This window comes from Rhinolophus ferrumequinum, chromosome 12 (assembly GCF_004115265.2).
Source record: "Rhinolophus ferrumequinum isolate MPI-CBG mRhiFer1 chromosome 12, mRhiFer1_v1.p, whole genome shotgun sequence".
NCBI classification, from domain to species: domain Eukaryota; kingdom Metazoa; phylum Chordata; class Mammalia; order Chiroptera; family Rhinolophidae; genus Rhinolophus; species Rhinolophus ferrumequinum.
This window is the reverse complement of record NC_046295.1, coordinates 47151642-47167302: the sequence shown is the minus strand read 5'-3', so window position 1 is coordinate 47167302 and position 15661 is coordinate 47151642. Positions and strand designations below refer to the sequence as shown.

Here is a 15661-nt window from a genome sequence, read left to right as displayed (position 1 = left end):
TTTATGTGATATGTGACATATAAAATATTTTAATTATATCTCAGTAAAGGTAAATATTTAAAAAAAGATAAATAGGCCATGGCTTTGATTTGATTGTATTAATAATTTTTATTGTTTCTTTTAATATTGAATCAAGATCAAGATACATATTATTCACTAACACCTGTTGCATGGGAATAAATCTCTGTGTAGATGTTACTCACATATAACCTCTTTTATTTATGATACATTGATTTTAATGGTTCCAGTGTTCCTTATTTTTAAGTCTACATCATGGCTCAAAAATAAATAACTTAATAGAAAAATCTTTTCTAATGGGTTTTCAGTGATCAAATTTTATTGTGTATTTCTTCTTCTTCTTGCATTGATTCAAACTCCACACATCACTGATTTTGTCCAGCTGTGAAGTAAAGTATCTGCAAGCGTGTGCACAGTAGTAATTGTTCTTTCACATTATGTTTTCCAGTCCGATTGATGAAGGCATTTTATCAATAGCTTGTTCTGTTTTGTTTGTTTGTTTGTGAGCATGATATTTGTCATTAATATCTAGTTCCTTGGTATAAGAAGTCCTTTGGCAATAGTTGGACTTGAGCTTGGTTTACCTAAAAGGAGTACAAATTCAAATAAATCCTCTGTGTTTTTTGGCTCTTTCTTTAGCAACAAAATTCATCACTTTTGTTCTGGAAAGCATTACTACTTGGTACTTGTTCTAGAAAGACTCATAACAGGTCGTTATGCTTTGAAAGTGAAACAAAAAACTATGTCTTCAGGCCACTGGTCTGCTAGAAATAGGTTGACAACTCAATAAATCAAAATTTCAGATACTGTTGTAATTTTCTATTTGTAATTTTCCTTTTAGTTGCTTACATGACATTTCTCTTATGACACATACAGCTTTATATTCCATATTCACTGTATTAGTCCTGTTTATTTTTAAATTTATGTTGTCTTTATAATTTTCATTATTTATAATTCGATTTTCATTACTGCATGTAGTCCTTCAGTGAATCATTGAACCATGTTTATTACTTGGAGATATAATAAAGACATGAAAATTCATTAGCTGAGAGGAACTGAACCTGATAATTAGTGTGAACATGTAGATATAATTTTTGTAGAACACTGACAGCCTTTAAAATCATAATGTTCAATAAGACTGTTAGGAGATTTCTGGGAAGGTAATTCTGCTTTCCAAATTAGTGAAAGATACGTGGTCCACACTTTGAAAATCACTTAGTACCACAAGGCACTACTACTATTGGGGCTAAACAGTTGGCTTCAAATGTTAGATGTTTTCAGAATGGTGTTCCGTGTTGGTTTACAATAACCCTGTTCCCATGATGCCTCTGAGAAATGAAGAGTAACGCTTCATGTAGAAATTGTTTTGCTTGGATTTAAAATGGGTAAAAATTATTATGGTACTTAGGCTGACAGATTTTTAAAAATCTAGTTCCAAAATATTTACTGTCGTTCGTATTTTTCATTGGTTCTTAATACTCTATCTGATCATAAACCCTTGAGCTATAGGTTTGTTTCAGTAGAAAACATTAGATGGGGAGTAGGAGGCAATGAAGGAAGCCAAGAAGAAGGGGGGAATCTTAAGTACTTCATATTGGGCACATGTTAAGTATCTTCTTCAATCCTGTAGGCACTTCTATTTCCTCTTTTTCTTCCTTTTCCTCCTCTTTCTCCTCCTCCTCCTATTATCGTCCTCCTCCTCCCATAAATAGAAAGCAAATGATTAGGAATTCTCAATTTGCAAACTTAAACATAAGACACTTATTAAAAATCATGATTTTATTTGCATTTTCTTACCTGGTGCCTGCCTGTCTTTCAGGCCCAGCCCTTTTTTTTTCCTCCCCAGTTCTACCTATATATGCTACGATTAATTAGATTGATAACTATATTTACAATAGTCTTATGATTAATTCTGTAAGATGTGTTTAAAGAATCTGGAATCATGTTTTCATTCCCTTTCCTTATGATTTAGTCTTGTGCTACCATTCCCCCTGTTAACGAGAGTCACAAATCTTATCTTGGATTCATTGTTTCACACTTCGTATTTAGTCAGTTCCAAAAACTTGGTTATTCTTTTCTAAGATAGTGCCTTCATATTTTCTGCACTACTATGTTCTGGTCCAGGTTCCTATAGACTGAGATTACACTGGTTTAGCCAGACATATTCTAAATTCTCATTCTTCTAATATCCAGTTTATTTCTTTAAAATTACTTTTATCAGCATTCCTTTTTCTTCTGCCCTGAATCCCTAATTTTTAGGGAGGATCTGGAACCTAATTCTGCCCTACCTGAACAATACTATTTACTACTAGTCTCCAACATAGAGGAGGGGGATTCTAATCTGTGTGAAAGTCTTGTGCCACTCAGGTGCTGTGATAGATACTTTACATATATTATAACTTTAAATCTTCAAAACTACCCTACAAGGTTGATATTTCTACTAACTTTTTATATGTGAAGAAACAGATTCACAAGTTACCTAACTTGACCAAGGTCACAGCTAGATGGGTGGAATAGGAATTTAAATTACCCACTTACGTGAACTCCCAAAGCCTGTGTTTTTCCTACATTTCTAGTATAGAATTCACCTTTTATCAGGCATCTCTTTCCTTGATACCTGATAGTATATCCATTGTTAATATACCTTTGTTCATGTGGCTCTTTCCTCCTGAAATTCTTCTATTCGTTTTTCTCTCTACTCAAATTATGTATATCTGTCCTATAAGGACCAACTTAAATTAGTTTCTTTTCTATTTGTTGTTTAACTTTTTTCCCTCAACTTTGTAGCACTTTTAATGCAGTACTCCATTTTCTGTACTTCATATGTACTAGTCTTCTGTCCCCAACTGGAGTAGAAATTTTTTAAAGGCAAAAGCCAAATTTATGCTGCTGCTTTAAAGCCCTACAGGCAAAGCACAAAAAGGTTCTCTGTAAGTCCTTATTGGCTGATTGATCGTACATTGACATTTTTGGAAGATTTCTTCTAGTTTTCAAAGATTTAAGTTGAAATTTAAATAATTTTTGCCTACTTTTATTTTCTTGTTTACTAGTTTGTGTTTATAATTAAAAGGTAATTTAAGCTCTAAACTGCTACATTTAGAATCAAATGCTGAAGAGAGCCATGTTTTTTTACTTTAAAAGTTCCATTTCATTCAGTTCTTATTATGCTATTAGAATCAGTTACCCTAATATCTTTGAATTAATATGGAAAAGAATAATGACATTTTACAAGTCTCCCAACTTCCTGACTATTCTCCTGCCACTAACTTATTTTTGAAATACCAGTCAGAAAATTTCTGACATATTGGGAATAAATGCCCTTTTCCATAAATACAAAGTATTGTTAATATTGATTAAAAATTTTAGTATTAAATTGAATCATGTTTGTTTAGAGTAAACTAAGTTTTGTTACTTTTTCTATGTTGGAATGACTACTACGCTTTAATTATAGTGAAATAATTTTTACTCAGTTTGCTTTGAGTTTAGGTGGAGAAATTGATGTCAATTTTATTTTTTGTGTAACACTAACATGAATCTGATTATTTTTATTGTATAACTATATTGTTTTTTGAGTATCCTTTTATGGAATAAATTATTTAAAAGGTGAATTTTTACTTTTCCTGATTATTACTAGCTTGGATTAAGTGAATTCAGTTCTTTTCAGTTATTTCATAGAAAAAGTATGTACAATTTACTCTTGATTTAACCAGATTTTCTCGTGCTATGTACCCTTAATTCTCATCTTATTTTTCTCTGAATTAGATTTTTTTCCTTTGATACAGTTAATCTTTTTGCCCTCTTTTTGTTGTCATGGTATAGAATTAGATGAGATGCTTTCAAAGGAAATAATTGTTAACATGTTCTAATTTGTTGGTAGTGGTAGCTTGGATGTCTGTGTGGATGTGGTGGGTGGTATAGGGGAGTATGTGCTTGGCTGTACTGATGGAATAATAGGACATTGGAATGAAATATAGTTATTCAAAGGAATAAAAGAAGGGATTCTGGATAGACAAAAGCAAGAGATGTCCACTAAATCTATGCTTTCGTTATCCAGTACACATAGGTTGATAGATACATGCACACAAATCCAGGCTGTTTACTCTTGTCATATTGCAATTGTCCTATATTCAGCTTCAGATATTTCTTATCCTCAGTGCTGGATCATTCCAAGTCCCATCCAACTACTGTAGCAATTCTGATTGGCAATTAGGAAAATTAATTCTTGGAGAGTTATTTGATTGGAAAGTGGTAGAAGCTAGATTATAAGAAGATAAAATGAGATTGCCATTACAGTGTCAATTTCTTTGTAAGATGTTTTTTATTAAAATAAAAGGATTATGTGATATACAGCAAGTTATTGATAATGAATGGGGAAATAGAAATCTCAAATTGGAAGTTTTTGCTTTGGTATCTTCTATAAAATGCAGGGTTCCCTACTTTGGCATGGATAGATAACTTTGGGGAACCCAGATTGTTTTTTAATATATTTGTTTTCTTTTCCTATATTTGTCATGGTTATTTTGCTAGTGTGGTATAATGCTATCATATGTTTATTGTGAAACTTTTTTTTTTTTAGCTGACATCTGAAATGTTTGAAGCAGATCTTGAGAAGGCATTGTTGCTAAGTAAATTAGAATATGAAGAACACAAAAAGGTATTTATACATTTATTGATTTAGCTGTATTAGGTTTAACTGGTCAAAAGTTAGGATCAACCTTCCTGAATTTTGTATAAAAGTTTTCCTTTAAAGTTTGTCTTAAAAATTCTTTATTATAAAAAAAATTATCACAAAGTTTTTATAATAAAATTCCTTCTCAGATTTTGAGAAATAACAGAAATGTGTACTAAGCTTTGTCCGATGATTTGGAATGTTTAGTTAAAAAGTTTCTTACCTGCAACATGAAGGGAAGAGAGGAAATTTAATTAACAGTACATGATTTATTTTAACTAAGTTTAGGTGAATATAGAAAATAAGTAGATTGGAAAAATGTAAGTAACTATGAGGACAGAGATACCCATTTAAAGACCCTCTGCTATAGATACACTACAAGTAAAATGAAAGGACATTTCTGATAATTTGGACTTATGAACTCAGCATTTGTCACTAAGATGTGATGTTGGGCTGTGTGCTGAAATGCATTCTACAGCTTGTAACTGTAGAAACATTTAAGTAAAAAGTAGTTTTGGTTTCCACTTTCTATATTTAAGTTGAGCATTTATATTCCTATTATTTAACATTTTAATCCTTTACATATATTGGGAATTTTTTTTGGTCCATAAAATTTATTCAACTTGTGATTACTCAGTGGTTGATCATAAATGGCCTCTGTTCATACTTGGGGGCCCTTAGATTATCATTGTACACCAGCTCTGTCATTCAAGATAAAGGAAAGAGAGAAATAAAAATTCACAATAGATGATTTTGCTATTAATTCATAGCTCAAGGGAAGAGGATAAAAGTAGCCAGTAAAGTGGACTTTGTACACTGTATGCGTTAGTTTCATTTTCCATTTCTGTTCCTGTAATCCTGAAAAATCAAAAATAACTGTAATCCTGTTGTTAACTTCTGTTTAGACACAAAGATGATAATTACAAAAATTGGTACAGCTGGCTTTACTATGACTTAATCATTTGCTGGACTTTCAGGTTACACTGGAAAAGTCTTGCTCAATTTGAAGATAAAATTTGTCAAACTGAAGATTGTTATATAATAATGATTTGTTGTTGTTAGATACATGTCTAGATTCTAAAGTTACAGTTAGATATATGTCTAGATTCTAAAGTTAAAATCATTACAGGAGATTTTAATTATCTTTAGAGGAGAAGTAGAGTAGATAATGTTGATACAATATCATGCTTCCAGCCAGTTTTCTTGGCACAGTCATAGGCCTAATACCCAAAAGCTTTTATCAGACAATAATGACTCTCAGAGAATGGAGGAACTCCTTTTATATGCAATGGCTAGTTTGATGTGATTACTATGATATAGTCATTGAGTTTTAAGTCAATTGAGTTTTAATTATTTCAATTAAAAAAACTACAATTAATTTAGCTTAAGGATTTTTATAATAACTAAAGGTTGGGGTGGCATTTTCTATTCTGTTCTATCACTCATTCACCAAATAATTTTTTGACTAGCCAAAATATGGTAGACGCACAATACAAAGGATAAAGACATGGTCCCAGCCCCCATAGGGAGACGTACATATAATTATAGTATATAGTATTGAGAGATGTATGTTCCCACTGCAGTGGGAATTCAGAAAGATTTTCTGTACCTTTGAGGGGGATAGGTTAGGGTTAGGGATTCTTAAAAGAGGATCTTACTAGATGTATTAGAAGTGCACAGGGTAGGTAAGAGGGAAGTTGACATTCTTGGGAGGAATGGCAAGTATACAAGATACCATGTGTAAGAGTATAGCATATTTGAAAAACTATAATTTAGGGAGATACAGTTGCTGGAGGTACTGCCAGAAGAATAGGATATAAAGAACTTTGTGTACCAGGCTAAGGAAATTGGGTTATACATCTATTGGTGGAGAACTATTGAATATTTTAAACTTTCAGACTGATTTCAGGTTTTCATTTTAGAAACTCATGCTGTAGCAGTGTAGAAGATTGATTGAGGGGCTAAAATTAGAGGGTGTTGCGGTGCCAAGTAAAAGAAGATAGGAAAAATGACTGAATAGTTTTAAGAGAGCTTTAGCAGATAAACTCAACAAGATCTAGTGACTAATTTGGATATAAAGTATGTAGGAAGAGTAGGCAAGGATGACTGAGATTTCTGGCCTAGACAGTTGTGTAGATGATGGTGGCATTAAACAAGGTATTTATTACAGGATCAATCCTTACTGGAGAATTAGAGATGTTTATTGAACATCCAGTTGAATTGTCTGTACATATAGAAATCATCATTGGATAGGTAGACCTTTAAACTTGAGTTTGAAGAACAATGGGTATAAAGCATAAGAATAGATTAGAATGGAATAATGGTGAACAGCAGCTACATTTTTAAGAACAGAGTTGGGAGAAGAAAACCAGTAAAGGCTACTCAAGTGTAGTCAAGAGTATTGAGAAAACCAAGATATGCTTGAAAAAATGTCTTTCGGATTTGGCATTTAAAAGGAGGTTGACCTTAATTTTACTGTCAGAGAACAACAGAAGCCAGATTTTGGGGCTGGGTTGGGGGAGGAGAGAAAGCAAATTGACTGTAGATTATTGTTTTAAGTTTGGTCCCAGAAGGTGGCAACTAGGAGGGGCAACTAGACCAAGGTATAGCTTTTTGTTTTAATTTTAATGTTTAAGAAGCAAGAGATTGAGTATATAAATAAACAGGTATCCTTTTATACAGTTTGGCTCCCCTAAATTACTATTTTTCATTTGCCTTTTATCTTTGAAAAGAAAGCTTTAATAAATGTATTACCTGTTGGTGAGTTGATTTTACTAGTATAAACTAAGCTTAATGATTGTTGGTAATTCTTTTTAGGAGTATGAAAGTGCTGAAAATGCTTCAACTCAGTCAAAGGTGATGAATAAAAAAGATAAAAGAAAGAATCATCAGGGAAAAGACAAACCTCTCACAGTATCACTAAAAGATTTTCAATCTGAAGGTAATACAGGTATGAAATCGGTTAGGCTAGAGGAACTATTCTCAGTCTTTATATACTTTCTAATTTTGAAAATAAGTGAAAAATGCTTTGTTAATGTGCTACTTAGTATGTAAACCTGTTTGGAAATAAACAATTTAGAGGTTAAAGTAATTTAAAATCAATCATTAAAACCCCATTAATTTGCAATTTATCTTTTTGTATTTCTGAATTTGTCCCTTTTCTAAAACTCACTGAAAAGAAAAATTGACATTTGTAGCTTTTAAGTCATGCAACATATTATTGTCCTTATACATAAAGTGATTTGGCTTAAACTAGGTGAGGAATTGTATTATATTCAGATTTCATTTAAACCTAAGTTATCTGGAACTACATCTTAGAAAGTTAAAATATAAATTTTTAGAATGAGATTTATTACCAGAAAACTCTTTATAATATCATTTGTATTTTTTTAATCAAATAGACAAAATAGAAGGAAATTATATAATACCATCCACCAAACTTTTGAAGCAGACCACAAAGTACATTATTTGTGATAATGATGAAAACCCTAGCTCTGTACTTTGTTATATGGTAGCTACTATTCATGTGTGGCAACTTAAATAAAAATTAATTAAAATGAACTAAAATAAAAAAATCCGTAGTTGCATTAGCTACATTTCAAGTACTCAGTAGCCACATGTGACTAGTAGCTTCCATATTAGACAGCATAGTCACAGAAAATATTTTCGAACAGCGTTGTACTTAGACCTGTCAGTATAGTTGTTGACCAAATGAACAGCTGTTTGTTCATTGACAGTGCAGACTGTTTGATTCATATGAATTTAGCCTTAATATATTGGGCATTTGTTCTGTGAGGATTAGTAATACCATAGCAATAATCTAACAAAAAACCCCCCAAAAACCCCAAACCCAAAACCCTACTGTACTGTTTTCAGAAACAAGCCTATCTGTGAAATTAGGAATAAAATTCAAGGATTATATTGCTTTCCGTTAATGATCAGGAAAGTTTTTCTTACAATCTTTTTTCTGATTAAGTTGTTTTAGGGTTAAAACAACAGATGTATTTTAAAATTCCAATTTTATTAAGGAAGATTTTATATAAGAAATATTTCATTCAAAACTAAGAAACACAAAAGGAATGCTTTTTAAAAACTCCTTAATTTATTTTCTATATGTTTGATTTATTAAGTATTATGTAAGTTTATTAGATGGATTGAGAAAGGCATCTGATTTGATACTATTAAAGTGAAATTATACAACTATTACAAGACATGATTAGCACAGTTGTGAGCCTTCCTGGCATACACTGTATGCTAAGGAGAACATGCTAGAAGAATGACCGTGTAAGCTACCAGGATTTGGTAGTTTCATCTTGTGATTTTGACATTTACTATGTTTATGGACTCCATTCTGATCAATGGCTGCTTTAGAGAACTGGTCTAGTTTTAGATTCTAGGTCATTAGAGAGCTATTCTATTAAATTATTAGTCCTTGAAAATAGAAAATTTCTACTGTCCACAAGAAGCATTATTAAATATTAGATATCTTGATCATTTCCAACTTAAATAAGAACACTTGCTCCCTATTTGTACTTCAGTTTCAACCTTATATCTATGTGGATTCCCTTATTTCTTTTCTTCATTCGTATTCCCTTTCCACAAATGCTGTGTTGTTACTAAAACAATGATTTGTTTAATCTAGATATATTTGTTATGCCTTCTTTTTTATATTCACTCTATAAATATACATCAATTTTTAATTGTTTTCATAGTATTGTCAAATCACTATGATGTATGTTTTTTAAATTAAAAAACTAGCTAATAACTTTAAAGGATACAAATTACTATTCTACTTTTTATTTTATTCCACAAAGGCGTAATTAGCATAATTTTTGGAGTCACAGTTCCCTCTGATTTGATTTTAGACATATTTGTACATCCTCAAGATCCTCCCCCAAAAACTTGTACACCCTCCCCCAAATTATATGAAACCAAAAGCTTAAATGATAGGCAATTCAAATATTTAAAATTTAATAATACACTTGGTATGGGTGGCATTTACTGGGATACAAGACCTAGCCCCTAAGCTGAACAAATTAATAGTTATATACTGAATTTTAACATCCCTAGAAAAGTAAATCTGATGACTCCTAGACAAACCCCAAATGACTTCTGAAGCTCTTATTATAATTTTGAAATTCTTTTCAATTACTTTGTTTAAATATTTTTTACATATTAAAATATTTTGTTAATTTCCTCCAATGAAGTGTCACCATTTTTTTTTTATTTACAGATCACATTAGTAAAAAGACAGAGGTAAGTGTTGTAACCACCTTCATTCTAGAAAACATTTGAATTTTAACAATAGTACTTTAATGTTTAGCAGTAAGTCTTTTTTGAGACATAGCCATTTAAAGGACAACGCCTAGGTGTCTCATGAGTGAACTCAGTCATATATCTGGCAATTATAAGGATATAAAATACATTATGGTAGAATAAGATATGATTATTTGCATGAAATATAGTATCATTTGGCTTTAGCATCCTAATTTGTATGTGTATGGAACCAAGAGCATTTGGCTTTAGCATCCTAATTTGTATGTGTATTGTATCACATGTAAGTTAAAATTTTAGGGAAATAGTCTCTATTTTAATCTTTATTAAAAACACCCTGAAACCATGTCTCAAGATATTTTGGAATCATAGAAATTGTAAGGTAAGGTGTGATTATGTAGTTTATACCCATGGATAAAATAAACCTGATCACATATTTTTCTTACCGTTCACCATTAGAGGGTAGTGCAGCTACATATAACTTCCTAGTGTTATGAGTTACTTTTTTTTTTAAAGACTCCATAAAGGCTCTACAAACCTTTTAGAATTTGGAAATGAGACTACTATAAAATATATTTTAATATAGAAGACAGCACTAATAAAATTTTAGAGTTCTTTTTACTTCTTTAGGTAATAATTTGAAAGTTTCTTAATTATTCTATTATGTATGTAATTCTTGTCAGTAATTCCAGTAAAAAAAAATTGATCTTTTAAAGAATGGTCAGATGGCCCTTGGTTTCACTTTAGAATACATATGTGGTTTTTGACCATTTTTGTTGTTTGAGGCATTTACTGACAAGTCAGGGAAATGAAATTCATCTATACGAAAACAATATCTAACTAACTATGTGATTATATTGATAATATAGTCCTTAACTATTCGTACAAATTCAGAATTGATTTGTTGTTACAACAGATGCTAGAAATTCTTTAAGTTATTTACAAACCACTGTCACCATTTCTTACATTAAAATTTAAGTAACCACAAATAAAAACTGATTATTAATTTTATGTTTGAAAGTGGAAAACATACTTTTGGATTGATTCCAGCTTTTTAAATCCATTGATTTAATTGGAAGTTAGCTTTATGTGAATGAAAAAGTAGATACAAATGGTACACACTATTCCTAAGAAATTGCCCCCAACTGTTAGTGGAGGGGAAAACTAATTTTTATATGTTCCATGCTTTTTTCCTGATTTGAAAGAAGAAAAAAAAAGCAGTCTTACCACGATCTCATCTATGTAATATGCATATTCAATTTGAGTTGTGTGTAAATGTGCATAGGTACTCGTATGTTATATAGCGTATATTTTGTCTTTCATTATAGGGTTAGAACTGTGTTCTGATTGTTTTCTCTTATTAAATAACTTGATATATAATAAAATTCACTTTGAATAATCCTAATGATTAAGACATTTTTTGCATTTGTAAATGTAATGTAATAATAATTTATTTTCTAAGAACTATTTTAAGAAATTGATCAAACGAAAATGAAATTCATATTATCCTTGACACTTCCTAAAAGCGTATCAAAGTTACATTTCATTTTCATTAGAGGTATTCCTCACTTTCTGGGACCTTAATATTTAAATGTTGTAATAATTATGCCATTGCTCTAGGAATTTAGATAAACATTTTTTCAGAGAGTTTCAAAAAGAAGTCTGATAAGAAATTTCAACTCTAAAATAGATGTTTTCTACTCCTAAAAATGTACTAGTCTTTGTTATGTTTATATGCTCAGTAATTGAGTTAATTCTTCCCATCTTTAATAGGTTTCTTATGCCAAGAGATTTTTTTTTTCCCATGGGTACTCTAAAATTCCCAACCTCTGTTGAGAGAACATTATACATCCCACCCATGCCCTCTTAAATCAGGTATTTACTGATAAAATTCAAAAGGGAAAATATTTTTTACTTTATTGCTGGGTGACGAGGAATAAATACTTGAATTGCCTGTATATTCCTCTAACTGCTAGCTAAACTTGTCTCAGGTTAATTTCATCATTCCCCTTTTTTCTTTCTCCATTCATCACATAATTCATGATTATGGGTTATTAATCTCAGTACTTTCTTTCTAATCCCAATTCTTTGTAATCTCTCTGACCCTGAAACAATTAGAATAAAATGACACCGGAATAGAGGATGGAAACTCTTTTTCATTATTAAGTGTCCAAGATATGTTGGCTGCGACCAGTCCCCTACCCTTCACTAGAGAATATCCCCAAATAATTTTAGACAAGTAGAATGAATAATAAAGTAGAATGAGTAGGTGCTTGTACATACCTCTTAAAACCTCAGTTAATCATGGCTTATAAGGAACATTATTTGATCCTTGAAGTTGTTTTGTTTGTTTTTAATTTTAATATGTTGCCTTTTTAAATGATAGTTCTGCTGGGTAGAGTATCTCATAGCTACTCCTTTCTCTTTAGTCCCACTTTTATCTGTGCTCTTCAACTGCAGTCCTTCTAGTACCATTCAATGGCTTTAAAAATTTTAGTGATCATCATGTGTCTTGAAGTCTAAAAGGTCAAGTCTTGAATATGCTTGAATGGACTATCTCTAAAAGAGTACCCAAGAAGTTGTAACAGTGATTGACAAAGGGTGGGGAAGGAGGGTTTACCGGAAGAAGGAAAGGAGAAAGGCTCACTTGTCACAATATAAACTTAAATTTTCTATCATGTCTAGAAACTACCTATTAAAAAATTACATTAAAAATAAAAAGCACTAGAGAGAGGGAGCTGGAGAACAAACTCAGTCCTGTCTGGCTCCACAGCCTATTTCCTTTTTATTGCACTATGCTTCCAGCATGTCTTAGATATATGAACTTGGATAAATTATTCATTTCAGGTCCTAGTCATATTAGCTGAAAAGTAAGATGGAATCTGTTGATTTCTGAAATTACGATAGGTGATCAATGTGTGATTGAAATAAATATTATCTACTAAAAGAAACGGACTCTAGTTAATGCTGCCAAAACACAGGAGAATAGCAATAATAGACCATTAAATCTTCAAAGCAAAAAATTCTATCTAGCTTTTAAAAATCTCACCTAAAAAAAATAATCTCACCTAAAATCTGGTTTTACCTTAGTAATTCAACCTATTACCGTACTCCTCAGAACATGTTGAACTCACTTTTGTTCCCATGCCCTTTCTTATTCATATTTATTGTATTTGTTAGCTTTCTTTGGTTGTAAATAACAGAAGCCCAACTCAATCCAGCATAAGCAAAAAAGAGACATTTATTTGGTTCCTATATCCAAACCATGAAGAATAGGGAGAGAGCTGGCCTCATAGTTGACTGGATTGAGGCGTTGATATAGCTTTAGGACTCTTCGTTTCTCTTCCAAGTCTCAGTTGGTGTCTTGTGAGGGGGAGTGAAGTTAGGAATGGCCTGTGTTGGTATCTTGGTGATGTCACTCCCCTTCCATCTTTTTTCATTTGGCTAACTGCTTCAGAACTTGGTCAAAGAGTCACTTTTTCCTGGACGCTTTCCCTGATTATGATCTATTTAGATGCCCAGAATACTCTGTGTATACTTCATAGCTTTCAACACCTGTTTTATCATTGTTTTGCTTTTTCACTGGAATTTGAGTTCTTGGAAGTATGGGACCATATCTTGTTGATTTAGTTTCCCCAGTAGTTCTAATTCCTGTCACATAGTAGGTAATGTAAATGAACGTTGCTTGATGAATGAATGAATGTTCTACCTTCTCACTAAAACCTTCTCTAGCCTTTTTTGGTCTGCTTCTTCTGTATATTTTTATTTCTGTATATTAGGTTTTATTTCCTTTGCCAGTTCAAGCACATTGTTAGGGCCTTCGTGGAGCTCTGCATTAAGAATTCTGAGCCTGCATACTTACTTAGCAAGAAAAAGTGTCAGTATCAATTAATTGTTTACCATTTATAAAAGAGGAAGCAGTGGCTGCATGCTCTACAGGTGTTTGCCATCCTGACATATAAAAAAGAGTGCTTAATAATTGTGTTTGTTATTATATTTGTTAGTTTTTGTTCTTCTCAGTAGATTGTGAGTTCTATGAGAATAGCCCATGGGTAGTGTAGTACTAATTGCATAATTAGGGCTTAATTATGTAAGGGCTTAAATAATTGATTTAAGTAATGTTCAAGAGTTGAATCCCTTAAGGTCTACCCTAGGGAAGAGGAGAAAGTAGGCTTACTCCACATATTACGTCATCTTCAATATAATCGCTCATTTAAAGAACACCATTATTTAGATTTCCTCTTGGAATAAGTTCAAAGCATCCAAGTGTGGTAAAAGAGAAGTAGCACATACAGACGGAGCATTCTGAGGTTTCCATGTCACTGTGTGGCAAGGTATCTTGAAAGTAAAGTTGGGAGGCTATTCTTCTAGGAGGTGACTTGGAACCCTTAGAAATATGAAAGGAATTCTTGATGAAAGCATTCCTATTTGTCATTTTACTGTATAAACGATATGTTAGGAAATAGGTGCTCAGTGGGAAGCTGGTTCTTCTCTTTAGTTGGAGTATAATTTATACACAATAGAATGCACAAGTCTTAAGTGTGCAGTTTGATGAGGTTTGACACATGCATGTGCTTATGTGACCCATATCCCTATCAAGGTAAAGAACATTGCCATTACATTGCAAGGTTCCCTTCTGCCCCATCCCAGTCATTTCCTCATGCCCTCCCCTACCCACCCCCCCCAGGAAGCCACTGTTGTGATTTCTTCATCCTAGATTAGTTTTGAGTCTTTGTTTAAAATACAGCCTGCAGTATGTTATTCTTTGGTCTGGTTCTTTCCCTCATCAAAATGTTTGAAGGTTCATCCATGTTGTGTATTAGTCGAGTTTCCCGTTTCATTGCTAAATTGTATTCCATGATGTGGCTATATCACAATGTGTGTGTTTATTCTCCTGTTTATGTACATTTGATTTCTATTTTTGACCATTATGAATAAGGCTGCTATAACACTTGAGAAAACAACTTTATTGAGGTTTAGTTTACACACTATAAAAGTTACCCATTTTAAATATGCAATAGAGTGGATTTTAGTATGTTTACAGAGTTGTGCAGTCATTACCATAATCTAATTTTAGAATATTTTCGTCATCCCCAAAAGAAACCTCATGCCCATTATCAGTCACTCCTCATACCCCTTCTGCCCTGCTCCTCACCCGGCCTAGGCAACCACTAATCTATATTCTGTCTCTATACGTTTTGCCTATTCTGGACTTTTTGTACGTGGAATCATACAATATGTGATATACTGTGACTTCTTATACTTAGCATGATGTTTTTTAAATATACCCATATTGTATGTATGTATGTATCATGATGTATCAAATGATGTATCAATACTTCATTTCTTTTTGTTGCTAATAGTGTTCCATTGTATTTAATTTTATTTACATATTCATCTGTTGGACATTTGAATTATTTCCACTTTTGGTTATTGTGACTAATGCTGCTATAAATATTTGTGTACAAGTCCTTTTATGAACAAATGTTTAATTTCTCTTAGGTAAAAACACAAGAATGAAATTGTTATCTAAATGTACCTTTAAGCATAAGAATTACTGAAGAGTTTTCCAAAGTGGCTGTACCTTTTTACACTTGTGGAGGTGTAGAAGTTTATGAAATAAGGAAAGTTATTTTTGCATTCCTGGTAAGGAGGCTGACAAAAGGTTTTCTGTGATGCTAGCCTTAGTTTCTTATCGTA

General features: G+C 32.1%; 1 protein-coding gene across 6 annotated transcripts in view; it reads left to right on the top strand.

The window, feature by feature from the left end:
* The window catches only part of GKAP1 (G kinase anchoring protein 1), a 67724-nt gene that overhangs the window by 19506 nt on the left and 32557 nt on the right, over positions 1-15661 (top strand). For 4 of the 6 annotated variants that reach the window (XM_033122331.1, XM_033122327.1, XM_033122328.1 and 1 more), the window contains 3 exons: positions 4595-4672; positions 7505-7637; positions 9921-9943. In XM_033122331.1, the coding sequence (XP_032978222.1) occupies positions 4595-4672; positions 7505-7637; positions 9921-9943 (234 nt within the window). The remainder of the gene's footprint in view (positions 1-4594; positions 4673-7504; positions 7638-9920; positions 9944-15661) is intronic. The other 2 variants (XM_033122333.1, XM_033122330.1) reach the window with 1 other exon arrangement.